The sequence below is a fragment of the Mustela lutreola genome, chromosome 9, assembly GCF_030435805.1.
Source record: "Mustela lutreola isolate mMusLut2 chromosome 9, mMusLut2.pri, whole genome shotgun sequence".
NCBI lineage: Eukaryota > Metazoa > Chordata > Mammalia > Carnivora > Mustelidae > Mustela > Mustela lutreola.
The window spans coordinates 29,767,256-29,783,253 of record NC_081298.1 but is presented as its reverse complement, the minus strand read 5'-3'; the positions used below and the strand labels follow the sequence as shown (position 1 = coordinate 29,783,253).

Sequence of the window (15,998 nt, the reverse complement as noted above, 5' to 3'; positions counted from 1 at the left end):
GTTTAAACACTTCACAGTGCTCACCACAGCACACACCCTCCCCAATGTCCATGACCCCACGACCCTCCCCCTGGCAACCCTCAGTTTGTTTTATGAGATTAAGTGTCTCTTATGGTTTCTCTTCCTCCCGATCCCATCTTGTTTCATTTATTCTTTTCCTGCCCCCCAAGTCCACTTCCTCATATCAGGGAGATCATATGATAGTTGTCTTTTTCTGATTGACTTATTTCGCTAAGCATAATACCCTCTAGTTCCATCTGTGTCGTCACAAATGGCAAGATTTCATTTCTTTTGATGGTTGCAGAGTATTCCATTGTGTATATATACCACATCCTCTTTATCCATTCATCTGTTGATCGACATCCAGGTTCCTTCTATAGTTTGGCTAGTGTGGACATTGTAGCAGCACTTATTTATTATCTAGCTCGGCTGGGCAGGTCAGAAGTCCAGAAGAGCTCCGTAGAGTTCCTGCTTACAGATATAGATCTGTTCATCCCTTCCATCAGTTCTGGGAAATTCCCAGCTCTTATCTCTCAAAGGTCTCCAGGATCTCAGCTCTTATCTTCACAGGCAGAAGTCAAGTTAGCATCTGGGCTGGCTCTTTTCTGCAGGCTCTAGGGAAGGATCTGTTCAAAGCTCTTTCAGGGGCCCTCAGGTGGCCAGCAGAATCCAATTCTTTGCAACTATAGGTCTGAGGTTCCCACTTCCTTGCTGCAAGGGGCCACTCTCTTCCAGAGGCTTCCTCCCACAGTCCCTCCAGCTTCAAATCAGTGCTGGTGTGCCAAGTCCTCTGCATGTTTCCTCTTCTGCCACCACACAGAGAAAAGCCCCTCAGTGTCTTAAGGTCTCAGCGACCTTGGGATTTGTATGACTTCTGCCCAATCCCTTCAGAGCAGTACTTAGAATAGTGATGGACTGAAAAACCATGAGTGGGGAATCGTGGTGGCCATCTTTAGAATTCTGTCCCCATACCCCCAAATGTGTCATTCATTTCTTTCAATTTGGTTGAGAAAATGACTTCTGGAACCGCTGTGGCTGCAGCACAGGGAAGGATGGGGGAGGTGAGAGGACAGTGGTTTAGATCAGTGTGGTGACAGCGGTGCAGGGGTGTGCAGGGGTGGAAGACAGAACCAAAGACATGTGCTGATGGACTGACTGTCCGATGAGAATGAGAGCAAGCACGGACCAAGCACAATTCCAGGAGTTTGGCCTGGAGCGGCTCAGATGATGTACGGAGTTGGGGGCGATATGCCAAGGAGAGGTATTGGGGGGATAATATCCACAGCTCAGCTTTGGATAGGTCAGCTCTGAGACTGCTGCTAAGACAAGTGGGGACGCCGAGTAAGCAACCAACTGGATACAGGAGTTGGTGGCTCCCAGGAGAGCTCTGAGATCACGGTGTTAAGATGAACCCACGATGGAAAAGATCACTGCTGTGGTCTGAATGTGTCCTTCTAAAATCCATATGTTAAATCTTAATGCCTAAAACAGTATTTGGAGGTAGGGCCTCTGAGAGGTGATTGGAGTCCTCATTAGAGGGACCCCAGAGAGCTCCCTAGCCCCTTCCACCACGTAAAGTCAGAGTGAGAATGCACCATCTACAAACCAGGAAGGGGGCTCTCACCAGACACTGAATCTGCCGGCACCTTAATCTTGGACTTCCTAGCCTTGAAGATTCTGAGAAATTTCTGTCATTTCTAGGACACCCAGTCTCTGCTGCTTTGTATGCAGCTCAAAAAGACTAAGATGGACATCAAAGGAGTGAGTGTAGAAGGCGTGAGAGGAGGCCCAAAGACCGAGGCGGACCTGCACCGCTCTTAGAGGTGTGGGGAAATGGAGAGCGTTGAATAGACGAGATCGGGCGCGTTCAGGGTGGTATGGCCGTAGACGAGAGCGTTGAATAGAGAACACTGAGCCAGAGCAGCCAGAAGGTGAGAGTGTATGTGTCCAGGAAAGAGTCAGTACAGCATTTGATGGAGTAACCAACTGGGTCATAGGCGGTTGACATATGATGTATGGTGCCTCTCAGTACTTGCAATTTGTCTATTTATTTTTTAATCCCACAAATTGTTATTTTATCATATTTGCTTAGATGTGTATATGCTTACCATTTCATTTTCTCACTCTTCTTCTTATTCCTCAGTCCATCCTTCTGGGTAGTTTAACTTTCTCCCAGCACATCCTGCAGACATTTCTTTTGTACAGGTCTGTGGTGCTCAACTCTGATTTCCTTCTCATCGGAAGAAATCTTCCTTCTGTCCTCATTCTTGGAAGGTGGTTTCAGGGGCACGCTATCCTAGACTGGCAGTTCTCCTCCTCATGTCATTTGGAGACATTCTTCCACACTTGCTTGGCTTCTGGTGTTACTAATGAGAAGTCAGCTTTGCTCTGTCATTTCCTTTTGGTGATCTTTTCTCCCCCCCCCCCCAGTTATTTTTTAATATAATAAATCAGATAACATATACCATCTTAACCTCTTTTATTTTTTAAGACTTCTTTTATTTGAGAGAGAAAGAGACAGAGACAGAGATAGCAAAGAGCACACACGTGGGGAGGTGAGAAGGAACCAGACCCCCCGCTAAGCAGGGAGCCCAACACAGGGCTCAATCCCAGGATCCTCGAAGACAGACGCTTAACTGACTGAGCCACCCAGGCACCACCCCCCATCCTAACCCTCTTATTTTTATTTATTTATTTATTTATTTGGTGGGATGGGGGCGGGGAGGGTGAGAGGGAGCACAAGCAGGGGGAATGGCAGGGAGAGGGAGAAGCAGACTCCTTGTTGAGCTGGGAGCCTGATATGGGGCTCGACCCCAGGATCCAGGGATCATGACCTGAGCTGAAGACAGACTCTTAACCAACTGAGCCATGCAGGCACTCCCCCCACTTTTATTCATCCTAACCCTTTTTACGTTTACACTTCAGAGGTATTAAGTATCATGTTGTTATGTAACCATTACCACAATCCATCTCCAGAACTCTTCTCCTCTCACAGAACTGAAACCCTACACCCCTACTGACTCCCTATGCCCCTCTTCCCCCCCCCCACAACTCCCCCCCCCCACAACCTCCATTATACTTTGTCATTAGGGATTCAAATACTCTAGATAACTCAGAAAAGTGGAATCATACAGTATTTGTTTTGTGACTGGCTTATTTCACTTAGCATAATGTCCTCAAGGTTCACCCATGTAGCACACATCAGCATTTCCTCCCAAGACTGACTAATATTCCTTTGCGTGTATAGGCCACATTTTGCATACCCATTCACCTACTGATGGACATTAGGGTTGCGCCCATCTTTTAGCTATTGTGAATAATGCTGCTATGAACATGGGCTCATTCCAGCAGGTATATCCAGAAGAGGAACTGCCAGATTACATGGCAATTCTATTTTTTTTTTTTTAAGGGAGACCAATACTGTTTTCCACAGTAGCTACCTCATTTCACATTCCCACTAACAGTGCTCGAGCATTCCGATTTCTTCACACTGTGGCAATCCCACAGTATAAGTATAAAAGCCACATTAGGTCTTCTCCTTTTATCCTCCATATTCTTATCATTTGTCACAGTTTCCATCTTCTTGTCTCTCTGTTCTGCATTCTGTGTAATTTCTTCAGATTCATCTTCCAGTTCAAAAATTCTGTCTTCACTTGTGTCTGACATGTTGTTTAACGTGTAAACTGAGTTATTTAAAAAATCTCAACCCCTATATAGTCCATGTTTTTTTTTTAAGTTTATTTATTTATTTAAGTGATCTTTACACCCCATATGGGGCTGGAATTCACAACCCCGAGATCAAGATCACATGCTCTACCAACTGAGCCAGCCAGGCGTCTTCGTATGTTCCATTTCTAATAGTTCCATTTGGTTCTTTTTAAGATCTGGTCCTTTTTGATTTATGGTCTCCTCATCTTTACAACTCCATCTTACCATCTTTAAACATTTCAGACAGAGCTATATTATGTGCTTGAGATGCCACTCTGACACGGGAAGTTCTGTCTAAACCACTGTCCATGGCGTCTGCTAACTCTTATTCCCAGTGAGTTGTCTCTCTTGTCCTTGGTGAGCTCTGATGGCTTGATCTTGATCTGTGGGGATCCTACATGGCTGGATTGGGGATGCTTTCCCACAGAGAGGATCTGCACCTACGTCAGCATGGTGTGTTACCAAGTAGGAACCACTTCAGGCCACACATCGTTCTGGCTTGGGTTCACGATTTGTTCTTTTTTGCGGGGAGGGACAAGAGAGTATTCCCTGGGAATTTCACCTACTTCCTCTGAGCTCAGTAATGTTTTAATAAGTATTTTAAAATTCAGGATCTATAGTTGTTTCCCCAGATTATCTGAAATATTTCATCATTTTTCTAAAAGAGAAACTTTTCTCACTTTCTTCCTCATTTCCTTTTGGAGGAGTCAGAAATATTTATATTCCATGGAATGCATAGTGACTCATAATTTTTTCCCCTTTAAGAAAATTCCCTAAATTCCTTATAAAAAGCAATGTTGCAATTTAGCTCTTTTCCAATATAAATTTGAAATTATTATGTCACAGAATACTTAATAAGAATTTGAGACAAACCATTTATATTTTCAAATTCTTTGACCACAAGAATGCTTAACAACATGAATGAAAGACTGAAAAATGAAAGCAAAAGAGTATCTGACAACATCAGCGTGCTGTCTGATGGCTAAAGAGAGAGAAAGAGAGGAACATACCATTACGAGGCAATAGAATAAGGCTCTTGTTCTCTGCAAGTTTTCGGGACTTTTGAATCATGTTCTCACCTTTATACTCCCCCCAATAAGATCAGGAGGCTCTTCATCTGTTTCCAAGGCAACATTTACGGAGGCAAAGGGGCGACTGGCCATCTGTTGCATCTCTCTTAGAAGTTGCTATGAAGTAATATTGTGGCAAGTGTTAGCAGACCGAGTGCTGAGGGGAATTTAATAAGGGATGCAACATATTAAAAGTACCTCATCCTTCCCACTTCAAACAAATCAAGTCCAAAACGATATTTTTTAGACAGCTGGAGAAAACTGGACACAGACCAGGTATCATTGGGATTTGCTAAATTTTGTTAATGTGATGACAGTACTATTATCGTATATTAAAGAAAAAAAGGTCCTTACTGGTTAGAGATACAGGATAAGTACTGATGGACAGAGTGCTGTGGTGCCTGCTTGTTAAGTACATTAAATAAATGACGTAGCCCTGTCTCCTCGTGTTTTTATTACTAAAGCCAGGCTTTCTTCCTTCCTACTGAAACTTGTACTTAGACCACAGATAGGAATGGAAAGAGCTCTCTGTTCCCAGGGTGGGTATAAGTTGAAAACAAAAACATGTGAAGTCTGGCACAGTTAACACTCCAAAACCCAGCTCAGCGCCTTGCACATGGTGGGATCAATATATATCAATCATGTATCATTGAGGGTATTAGCACTCTGGGCACATCACTGAAGCCTGGAGATCGGTCATGCCATGGAAGACAACCAGGCTTGCCTTCAAATCGCCCACTTGGAACTATGGTAGGAGACAGAATCTTAGTCTGGATAGATCAGGGCTCTGTTTTAGAAGGATATTTTTATCTTAAACATTTTCTTAAAACACTAACATTCTACATCTCGTCAAGCTGTTGGTCCACTTACTCAACAAATACAAGTGGCAGCCCTACTTTGGGTTCTGCACTATTCCTGGAGCTGGAGTCACAGCAGGACAGAGCGCCCACGCTCCTCCGGTTTGCAAGCTCCTTTGGGAAGAGTGCAGGAGGTAATGTGTGTAGGCGTCTAGTGAGCACTTCAGGAGTGTCAACTGTTATGACTTCTGTAATAAATCCCAGTAAGTCATTTCTTCTACAAATCCAAGAGGGATAAGCCATGACTGAAGCTGGGGAAATGCCGAAATATATTCTCAACAGCCGGGTTCACAGTTACAGAGAAATTTTAAATGGCAAGGGGAAAAGCTTAGTTAGTTTGTTGATAAACACTGTTGTCATAAGCATACTTTTTTAGGGGTGGGGGAATTCTTAAAGAAGTTTAATCTGGGACTTCTAAAGAAATTTAAATGATTTAAAAAACAATATGCTGGGGCACCTGGGTGGCTCAGTGGGTTAAGTCTCTGCCTTCGGCTCAGTTCATGATCCCGGGGTCCTGGGATCAAGCCCCGCATCGGGCTCTCCACTCAGCAGAGAGCCTGCTTCCCTTCCTCTCTCTCTGCCTGCCTCTCTGCCTACTTGTGATCTCTGTCTGTCAAAGAAAAAAATAAAAAATAATAAATAAATAAATAAATAAAAAACAATATGCTGGGGGAGTCTGTGTGGTTCAGTGGGTTAAGGCTTCTGCTTTTGGCTCAGGTCGTGATCCTGGGGTCCTGGGATCGAGCCCCGCATCGGGCTCTCTGCTCCCCTTCTTCTCTCTGCCTGCCTCTCTGCTACTTGTGATCTCTGTCAAATAAATAAACAAAATCTTTAAAAAAAAATAATATGCTGAAGAAACTATTATTCTTACGGAACCTAAATAAAGCCTATTCTAACCCTGCAAAGTAGGAATCTTCTAATTCTTCCTTCCTCCTTGATAAAGCATGTTCTCTGGTGTGGCTGAAGAAAAGAAAACCTCTTCTTCATCAGACATTCATCATTCCTACAGAATGGTGAAATAACTTTTTAAAATTTTATTTAGAGTCACAAGCATACTTTTTAAAAACCTTTTTCTACAAGGTGTTCATCCTCTCCATATTTTCTTTCAAGTATGTTGCAAACATTTTCTAGTGGGCTGTTTGTCTTCACTGATTTATTCTTGATACACTTTATTACTTTTTATGCAGGCAAATCGCTACTCTACTGTGTTTCTATCATCTTATCTGAAAATAGTAACTTTGCCCCCTAATAGTAATAAAATTTATTTCTCTTTCTCAGAGTGCACAGCTTAGAATGTCCAGAACAGAATTAAGTGACAATGGGGCCTATAGGACTAGGCACGTGGCCTGTGAGGACTGAAGTCCCAAGTTTAAAGCCCAGTTTGGTCTCATAGTAACTGTGCAATGAGGCACAGAGTAATTTATTTTTCTGCCTCCCCGAGCCTCAGTTTCCTCATCTGTGAAACAGGGTCAGTAAGTATTTCACAGGCTTGTTATGAAGAGTTAATCAGTTAATCTATATAAAACCTCTTAGAACAGTGCCTGGAATTTAGAAATGCTCAAATGCTAGCTCTTCTTATGACAAACTTGTCTAGATTTTGTTGGTACAACGTCTAGTATTTTTATACCTTGAGTGATCGGGATATTCTTTATGGTGTTAAAGGGGGTATTATTTTTGAGTTTACTAAGAGTTTAGTTTTTAAAGCAGGAACCAGTGTTGAATGTCAATAAATGACTAAGTGATTACTTGGCCATTACTAAACATTTAGGTACTATTTTGACCCACTGATATAAGGTATTCTGACAGGGTTTCTGGGAGCAAATGATCCTTTTATTACACTGGTAAATTAGACTGTTCCACATACAGTCACTGTGTGACTGGCCTTTGTTTCGGTTTCTAAGTTTCTATGCATACAATGAATGAGGACTCTTTAAGCTTTCCATCTTTTCCCTTTATCTGGAACAGTTTAGGTATTTTGGAAATAATTCTCCTAAACACTCAAGGAGAAATAGACCATTATTATTATTTCCATAAGCTCATCTCAAATGGAAACTCCTAGGGTAATGCCCTTCATGGAGAGAGTAATATTTTGACACCTTTTTAATTCCTTCTCTGGCTACTGGTTTATTGAGGATTCCCACTTCTTTCTTACTCTGTTTGGATAACATGTATTTCTTTTTTTTTTTAAGAATTTAAAAAAATGGTACAATTCATTGGGTATTAAAATGTATTAGTAATGAGGCTATTAAAAAAAATTCCTCTGAATATGTTACCCACTGAATTTTAAGAATGATAATAAAAAGGATGCAACATTACCTCTATGCTAACATCACCTTTATGTGGGTCAGAAAAGGGGTCACGGCCCCCAGGAGGAGGCCCTCATTACAGACATTAATGTTCTGGTAACAGTGCTGTGGGCCTCTGAGTTTTGACTTGGGATATTTCCGTTCTCTTCTAAATCTTGTCTGTAGATCGATTTTTATATAGAAAAGGGCATGAATAGAATACAGAAGACGGAGGAGTGTGGTCAGCCTAGACCTCAGTGCCCTTCCATTATCAACAATGCAACAGGAGACAGGACTGCTAGAAGGCAGAGTAATAACATCGGTGAAAGGTGCGGTAAATGAAGAGTTTATGCTGTCACTTTTAACCAAGTTTATTTATTTGACTGGTCACAATTGTAAATACTTGAGAGACTTAGTATTTTTTTAAATTAACATATAATGTATTATTAGTTTCAGGGGTACAGGTCTGTGATTCATCAGTCTTATACAACACACAGTGCTCACCACAACATGTACCGTCCTCAATGTCCATCAACCAGTCACCCCATCCTTCCACCCCTCCCCTCTCCAGCAACCCTCAGTTTGTTTCCTGAGATTAAGAGTTTCTTATGGTTTGTGTCCCTCTCTGGTTTCATCTTACGGCATTTCGTTATTACTTTTGGAACAGAGTTCTGGATATATATCAAGACTCATTAAAAAAATGAAATTCAAGCAAAAACTTAACTAGACACTGATTTATCTTTGAGTGATGAGACATTTCTGAGATGCTTAGCTGGTTGATTTTACCCTCCTTCTCATGAAAAGCCCTACTACTGAGTACCCAGATCTCCTGCCTGAGTTAAGGACAGACTGCTGGTAGAATGAGTAGAATCAGCAGCTGTTAAGTCAGTACTAAAGACTAAAAATACTAAAGATTCCTTTTAGAAAGTTAAAGGCATGTGGTGCAGAACTAATTTTACTTTATATACACTAATCAAAATCTACAGACCACATTCTGCAGACAGGGCAGCCCGAGTCCCCCTGTGAGATGTCTATCAATTATCACTAAATCACTAAACTGACCTGCTTTAGAGAAACAGAAAGGAAGCAGCTCTCACAGGCATTCATGAACCTTCATCCCCTGAGGCTTACCTCTCTCCGCCTGGAGGCCCAGCAACTTTGTTTGATCTTCCAAACCACAGCAGCCACCAGGAGCAAAGAGAGGAAACAACTGTGAGAAAGGAAAGTACTGAGTTATTATCCCAGCCCCCAGAATCAGCACTATCACCCACCCACGCCTCGGCCAGGCAGGAAGGGTCACCCCAAGGCCCAACTCCGAGCACTTTTATCATAACTCATCACAACCAAGTCCCAGCTCACAGAAGCAAGTGGGAGAAGGCTGTGAAGAGCTGAGCTTCCGGACTACATAATACTGTCCCCAAAGGCACTGGCTAAGAGCTCCAACCACCCACTGGGCCTTTTATCAGAATGGCCCCTCAAGGCTTATCCCAAAGAAGAAAAATAAAGCCTAGGATAATAATAATGAATGACACGCATGCTATTTAATTGACTTAGCAAACCTTTACTGATAAAACTAAAAAAATGAGAAAAGTTCGTTATAAACGTAACAACCAGTTTTTCATACGGGAGAGGAAAACACAAGAAGAAATAAATGTATATATAATAATATATATTCAATCATAGTTTTATAAAAAAAATTCATATAATTTTTATAAAATAAAATGATCAACCTCAAGCCAAATAACTTTCTTAAAAGTATTAGGAGAGAATAACTCGCCACTGGTTTTATAACTAAATGCTTTAATGTTCTCTTGTCTGTAAACCAGGTGTGGATGGTTTGAAAAGCAACCTCGACAGCAGACAGAATGACGGACTTCTGTTACCACAGACACTAGGCATTTGCAGCATAAGTCTGCTTCCAACTGCAGCCCCAGTGCACCCAGCTGCTGGCTGGAGGCAGGCCCTCAAGCCGGCTGCAGGGGGCACGCTGAAGTGTGAGGATGACTGAACTCCCACCCTCTTAAGGCTCCCACAGCCCCCCGCTGCCCTGACATCAATGAGGGAAAGACATCTCCAGTGAATTCCCTGACGTGAAAGAGAAGGGGCTTGCCAGGGTCATCACTCGAGGGAGAGCCTCCTGGTTCCTGTCTTACTGGGCCTCTCAACTGTCCTGACTCTCCTGGTCCTTGTGCCTCCCTGATGGTCTCAATTGTCCTTTTAATCAATACTTTATTGAGGCAGGTCCTGTTCTAGGCCCATACAATCCACCGATGAACTGGACAAAAGATCGCTATTTTCATGGAGTTGACATTCTATCAGGTGGAGATAAAAAATAAACAAAATAAACAAGCAACTTATAGAGCAAGTCAGAAGGTAGTAAATGCCACGGAAATAAAAAGATGGTAAGGAAAAGGGGGTCCGGGAGTGCCACTCTCACTCTAAAGCAGAACGGTCAGAGTGGGTGAGTCTTATTTCTCTAGAAGGTGACATCTGAGCAACACTTGGAGGGGGTGTGGGAGGTGGCCCAGGGGTGGTCTACAGACACACACCTGGGGAATGGGCGCGGCTGTGCACAGCCAGAGGCAAGGAGGAACCTCAGGAGGCTGGCATGGCTGGAGTTGGGGGGGAGATGGGTCACAGGGAAAGGCAGAGGGGTAAGCAGCAGTAGACCTTGGGAAGCCTGCAGGCACGCTAAGGGTACTGGATTTTACTGACTGAGATGAGGAGCTAACTTAGTATTGAAGCAGAGAAGTAACATAATTTAACCGATGCTGAGGAGACTTTTAGGGTAGCAATGGCAGGAACAGGGAGACCAGTAGTCTAGGAGACATGATGTGGCTCAAGCACTTTGGAATCTGGACACAATGTGAAGGCTGAGACCACAGAATTTCCTGATGTGCTGGAGGGAGGGGATGGAACAGAGAAGTTCTGGCCCGAGGAACTTGCCATCAACCTAGACAAGGAAGGCTCTGGGTGGAGCAGGTGCAGGACAGCAGACAGTGTGAGACACACCAAATTCTGAGATCTCCTCCTAAGCGCCAAAGGGAGAGGACATGGACACCAAAGGGTGTGTCCATGGACAGACACATGAGCATGGAGGCTGGGTGCCAGGTTGGGCTTAGAGGTGGCGTTTGGGAGTCATAAGCATACACAGTTAACACTTGGACAATGGGAGAGTTAGGGGTGCTGAACCTCCACACAGTAGAAAATCACATATAACTTCTGACTCCCCCAAAACTTAACTACTAGTAGTCCACTGTTGACAGGAAGCCTTACTGACAATATAAACAGCTGATTAACTCATATTTTATATGTTATATGTATTATAGGCTGTATTCTTACAATAAAGCAAAGGTAGAGAAAAGCAAACGTCAGTAAAAAAAAAATCATAAAGCAGTGCGTGGGTGGCCCACTTGGTCAAGCATCTGACTTTTGGTTTCAGCTCAGGTCACGATCTCAGCGCTAAGTCGGCTTGAAATTCTCTCTCTCTGCCCCTCCTGCTTGTGCTCTCGTGCAAATAAATAAATAGATCTTAAGAAAAGGGGAAATCATAAGGAAAAGAAAGTACATTTACTGTACTGTATTTATTGAAGAAAATCCATGTATAAGCGGACCTGCAGGAAAAAAACCTGTGATGTTCGAGGGGCAGTGGTGTATTTGAAGTAATAAATCTGGATGCGGTCACCCAGGGAGTGAATTACAAATATAGAAGAATGTTCTGGGGGGCACACCTCACCCAGGAGAAGTTGGGGAGAACAGGAAGAAGCAGTAAAGGAGTCTGAGAAGAGTAATCTGTCTTTCTTGGTTTCCTACTTTTTTGTTCTTTTTATTCTGAAAGAACACAAGGAGGCAGCAAATCCACATGGAGGGGCAAGGAGCGAATGAGAATCGCTTCCAAGTTGGTCAAGATGCCACCAATATAGTTGAACACAGGACTGTCCTCGGAGGCGAGCACCTCAGTGCCACTCAGAAGCCTCTCCTAGACTACCCTCAAGCCAGAGGTGTAAGACAGTACAGCTCAGGTCTGTGTCCTCTTCCCCTCCACCACCTCCTGGCCTAGGGGCTTCCATCTTTTTTTTTTTTTTTTTTTTTTTTTTTTTAAAGATTTTATTTATTTATTTGTCAGAGAGAGAGTGAGCGAGAGCGAGCATAGGCAGACAGAGTGGAAGGCAGAGTCAGAGGGAGAAGCAGGCTCCCTGCGGAGCAAGGAGCCCGATGTGGGACTCGATCCCAGGACGCCGGGATCATGACCCGAGCTGAAGGCAGCTGCCTAACCAACTGAGCCACCCAGGCGTCCCGGGGCTTCCATCTTTAACACAGACAGCAACCCAGTTTCTTCTACTGATTCCAGCTTTTTTTTTTTTTTTTTTTTTAAGATTTTATTTATTTATTTGATAGCGAGAGAGATCACAAGTATGCAGAGAGGCAGGCGGTGGCGGGGGGTGGGGGGGTGGGGGCAGGCTCCCTGCTGACCAGACAGCCTGATGCGGGGCTCGATCCCAGGACCCTAAGATCATGAACTGAGCCGAAGGCAGAGGCTTAACCCACTGAGTCACCCAGGTGTCCTCCAGCTTTTCTAAGAAGTGACACAAACAGCATACTAACACACAGTGATTGTTCTTCAAAGCTGTTATGTGTATGACATTTCTCCTAGGGTAATACAACAACAAAGAACATTCTAGTTGTTTCAGTTGAACACTCACTGATTTACCTCCCTTCTTTCCTTCCTACCACAGTTTGGGTATAGGTAGCGCTGTAACTCAGTGTTCACCCTACTGCAGTCCCTCTTGTCAACTGTTTTCTAGATTTTCCCATGTAAATGAAATTTAAAGAAACATTAAACCGTGAAAAATTTTCAAACATATACACTCAAGTAGAGGAAATGATCTAATGAATTCCTATGTCCATCACTTAGCCTTGGCAATTATTAACATTTTGCCAATGTCATTCAGAGATCATCAAAGACATGCATTTCTCTTTCAAAACTAGGACACTAGCTCCAGGCTAAGGGCCTCTCACTTCCTGTCAGCTCAAGGAGAAAACAAGAAACATTTCACCTTTTTGTCTTAAACCTGTTCTTGCTTTCAAAGGCTTATACTTCCCTGAGACTATTCTCAAAAAAATCCATGCTTTGATTCTAAGTTTCTCTTTCTACCTTTAGTCTATGTCTTTTGCAAACTCATAATTTGTGTGAGAGCTCCGTGTTTGGGAGCTCTGTTTCTTACCAGGTTAACTCATTGTGCAGTTAGAATGATTTTTTTTTTTTAAGATTTTATTTACTTATTTGGCAGACAGAGATCACAGGTAGGCAGAGAGGCAGAGAGAGAAAGAAGAGGAAGCAGGCTCCCCACTGAGCAGAGAGCCTGATGCGGGGCTCGATCCCAAGACCTTGGGATCATGACCTGAGCTGAAGGCAAGGCTTTAACCCACTGACCCACCCAGGCGCCCCTAGAATGATATTTTTGAGAGCATCCTGAACATTCTCTCCAGAGTGCAAGACTATTAACTAATGGTTATTTCCTGCTCTCACAAATCTGGCTTTTCTAAAACTACGTATGCATTTTCTTGGCCTGGCCTTGACCTCTAACCCAGCTTGAACACAGAGACACACTGCTTCTTACTGAGCTGCTGTGACTTGCATTTCACCATTCTGGTCAGCATTAGATCCAGAGAGGGAGGAACCCACACTCACGTCTATCTTCTGGAATGTGAAATGGACTTGACAGAATGTCTGTTGTCAGTGTGGCAAGGGTCTAGCAGAAGTTCAGGTAATTAAGTTTTACAAGAACATTGTTATCTGGCCTCTAACTGAAATTCTCATTACATGCCCTCTTTTGGGCCAAGTGATGTGACATCACCTATTTTTCCTTTTTTATCCTCACTCAGACATTGGCCTCTAAGGCATCTGTGACCCTAGCCACAAAGATGTCCACAGAGTGTTGGTCCCTCTTACTACTACCAGTTGTCCTAACCACCCTGGCACCATGCTCCCAGACACAAAGCCCTTTCACATACATGACTTCAACTGATTCTCACGGCAAGCAAGCATGGGGTCTTATTATTTCCCTCTTCATTCACAAGGCTACTACTGGAGTCTCGAGTAGCATCTCATTAAGATATAAAGAGGGCTTAATGGATTTGTCAGAATCTAGAGTTTACTTCACTGTGCCCGAGTCTTGAAGTATTCTTACTAACTCCCCTCACAATGATTTTCTTACTTGAATCCCTGAGTGCCCTGCCCCCTCCCACCCCCCATTCTCTTTTCTGTGTTATCTGAGCTGTTCTTCAGAGTGCTGCTTAGGATTCTCTGGATATCTTTCTTCTCCCCTTATTGTCACTTAGATCCTCTGGGACCTGGTTAACTTGCTTGGGGAAAATATTTCATTCCTCGTGTTCATAAAAAGGACTCTTTTCTAAGTTAAAAGATCATCATCATTCTGAGTTCTTAAACAAACTCCGGGGGTGGGGAGCACTGGATTCTTGTCCAAAGGTTCCACCTTCAAAAGAAGAAATGACAAGAGCGCCATTTGTCTTTGTTTGCTACACAAGATTCCATGGTCCCAGCCAATTCTGATGGTTTCACAGTCTTCCACCAGAAGGGACGACTCCTTACTAGGCTGGTACCTGGCAGCAGGGTCACCTCAATCTGTACGTATGTTCCAAGAATATACGTAAGACCTGCTCACGAGCTACCGAATTAGCATGTGGCCTCTACGCGCCCTTGAGAGCACGCCATCAACGGGCTCCACCAACTTCTTTCCCTCAGAGAGGCTGGTGCCTCTGGTTCCTTGAGACTCAGCACTTCTCCTGAAGCTCTAGTTTACATACATGTATTTGCACGTGACTGTGTGCTAGGGGCTGGAGAGGTGTGTGTGTGTGTGTATGTGTGTGAGTGTGTGCCTAAAAGAGACAGTGCACCTGTTCTCTTAAGCTTTGAGTCTAACTGTGAGCACAGATATGACGCAAGGAAAAAACTGTGGGAAGTACCATGATGAAAACTAATACGGTTCTCTGGGAGAGAACAAGGGAAGACCATTTAGTTTGGGGTTTGGGGTTCTGGGATGTGGTCTTGGAGGAAGGAACACTGGGCCAGGACCTGAAGGATGAGTGTGGTATAATTTAAAAAATGTATGTTTGCTCTTTTTCCCGAGTTCCTGGTATAGAGCTCCTAATTTTTTTTTTTTTTTTTTTTTTTTTTTAAGATTTTACTTGTTTATTTGACAGTGAGAGAGAAAGAGCACAAGCAGTCAGAGCGGCAGGTGAGGAGGGGGAGGAACAGGCTCCCCGCTGAGCAGAGAGCCCAATGAGGGGCTTGATTCCAGAACCCTGAGATCATGCCTCAGCCAAAGGCAGAGGCTTTAATCCCCTGAGCCACACAGGCGCCCCTCTCAATTTTTTTTTTTTTTAAAGATTTTATTTCTTTATTTGACAGGAATATAGAGATAAAGAGCACAAGTAGGCAAGAGCGGCAGGCAGAGGTAGAGGGAGAAGCAGGCTCTCTGCTGCGTAGGGAGCAGGATGCAGGGTTCAATACCATAAATGGGGCCTAAGACAAACAAGGGAACACACACACCTGTTAATAGTTGCAAAATGAAACAAAGTCCTAAGTTTCAGCAAAAAAAGGCAAATATCCCAAGAGAAATATAAACACAGGATAGGGACCACTCATTCAAAACAGGAACTGAAAGACATTAGTAAGTATCAGTCATAATTAAAGAAATCCAAATTTAAGATACCAGTGATACCTCCCAGACTGACGAAATGAAAAATAATAACAATATCTACTGTTGCTAAGAACCAATAAGAGCAACAGGCAGAAACAATAAAAGAAATTATATTCCTGCTGTAGGAGTATAAATTGATGCAACTGTTCTGAGAGGCCACGGCAGTGTTTCTGCATTTAAATGTAAAAGCATATGTAACAAAAACAGAACAATCTAAGAGTCAGTCAAAAGAGGAATGGTTAAATAAAATATGGTACTCCTACTATGGAAAAAGCTGTTTAAAAATGGAGTGAAACCGCACATGGGAAAAGTTAACCGCAGAACACTGAGTGAAAAAACAAGTTCTAGAACAAC

At 43.2% G+C, this 15,998-nt stretch overlaps 1 protein-coding gene across 1 annotated transcript in view; it reads right to left on the bottom strand.

The window, feature by feature from the left end:
• The window catches only part of ATRN (attractin), a 148,755-nt gene that overhangs the window by 7,494 nt on the left and 125,263 nt on the right, over window positions 1-15,998 (bottom strand). The window contains exons 26-27 of the mRNA XM_059133813.1: window positions 9,052-9,130; window positions 4,788-4,895 (exon numbers count right to left, since the gene is read on the bottom strand). Coding sequence (XP_058989796.1) covers window positions 4,788-4,895; window positions 9,052-9,130 — 187 coding nt within the window. The remainder of the gene's footprint in view (window positions 1-4,787; window positions 4,896-9,051; window positions 9,131-15,998) is intronic.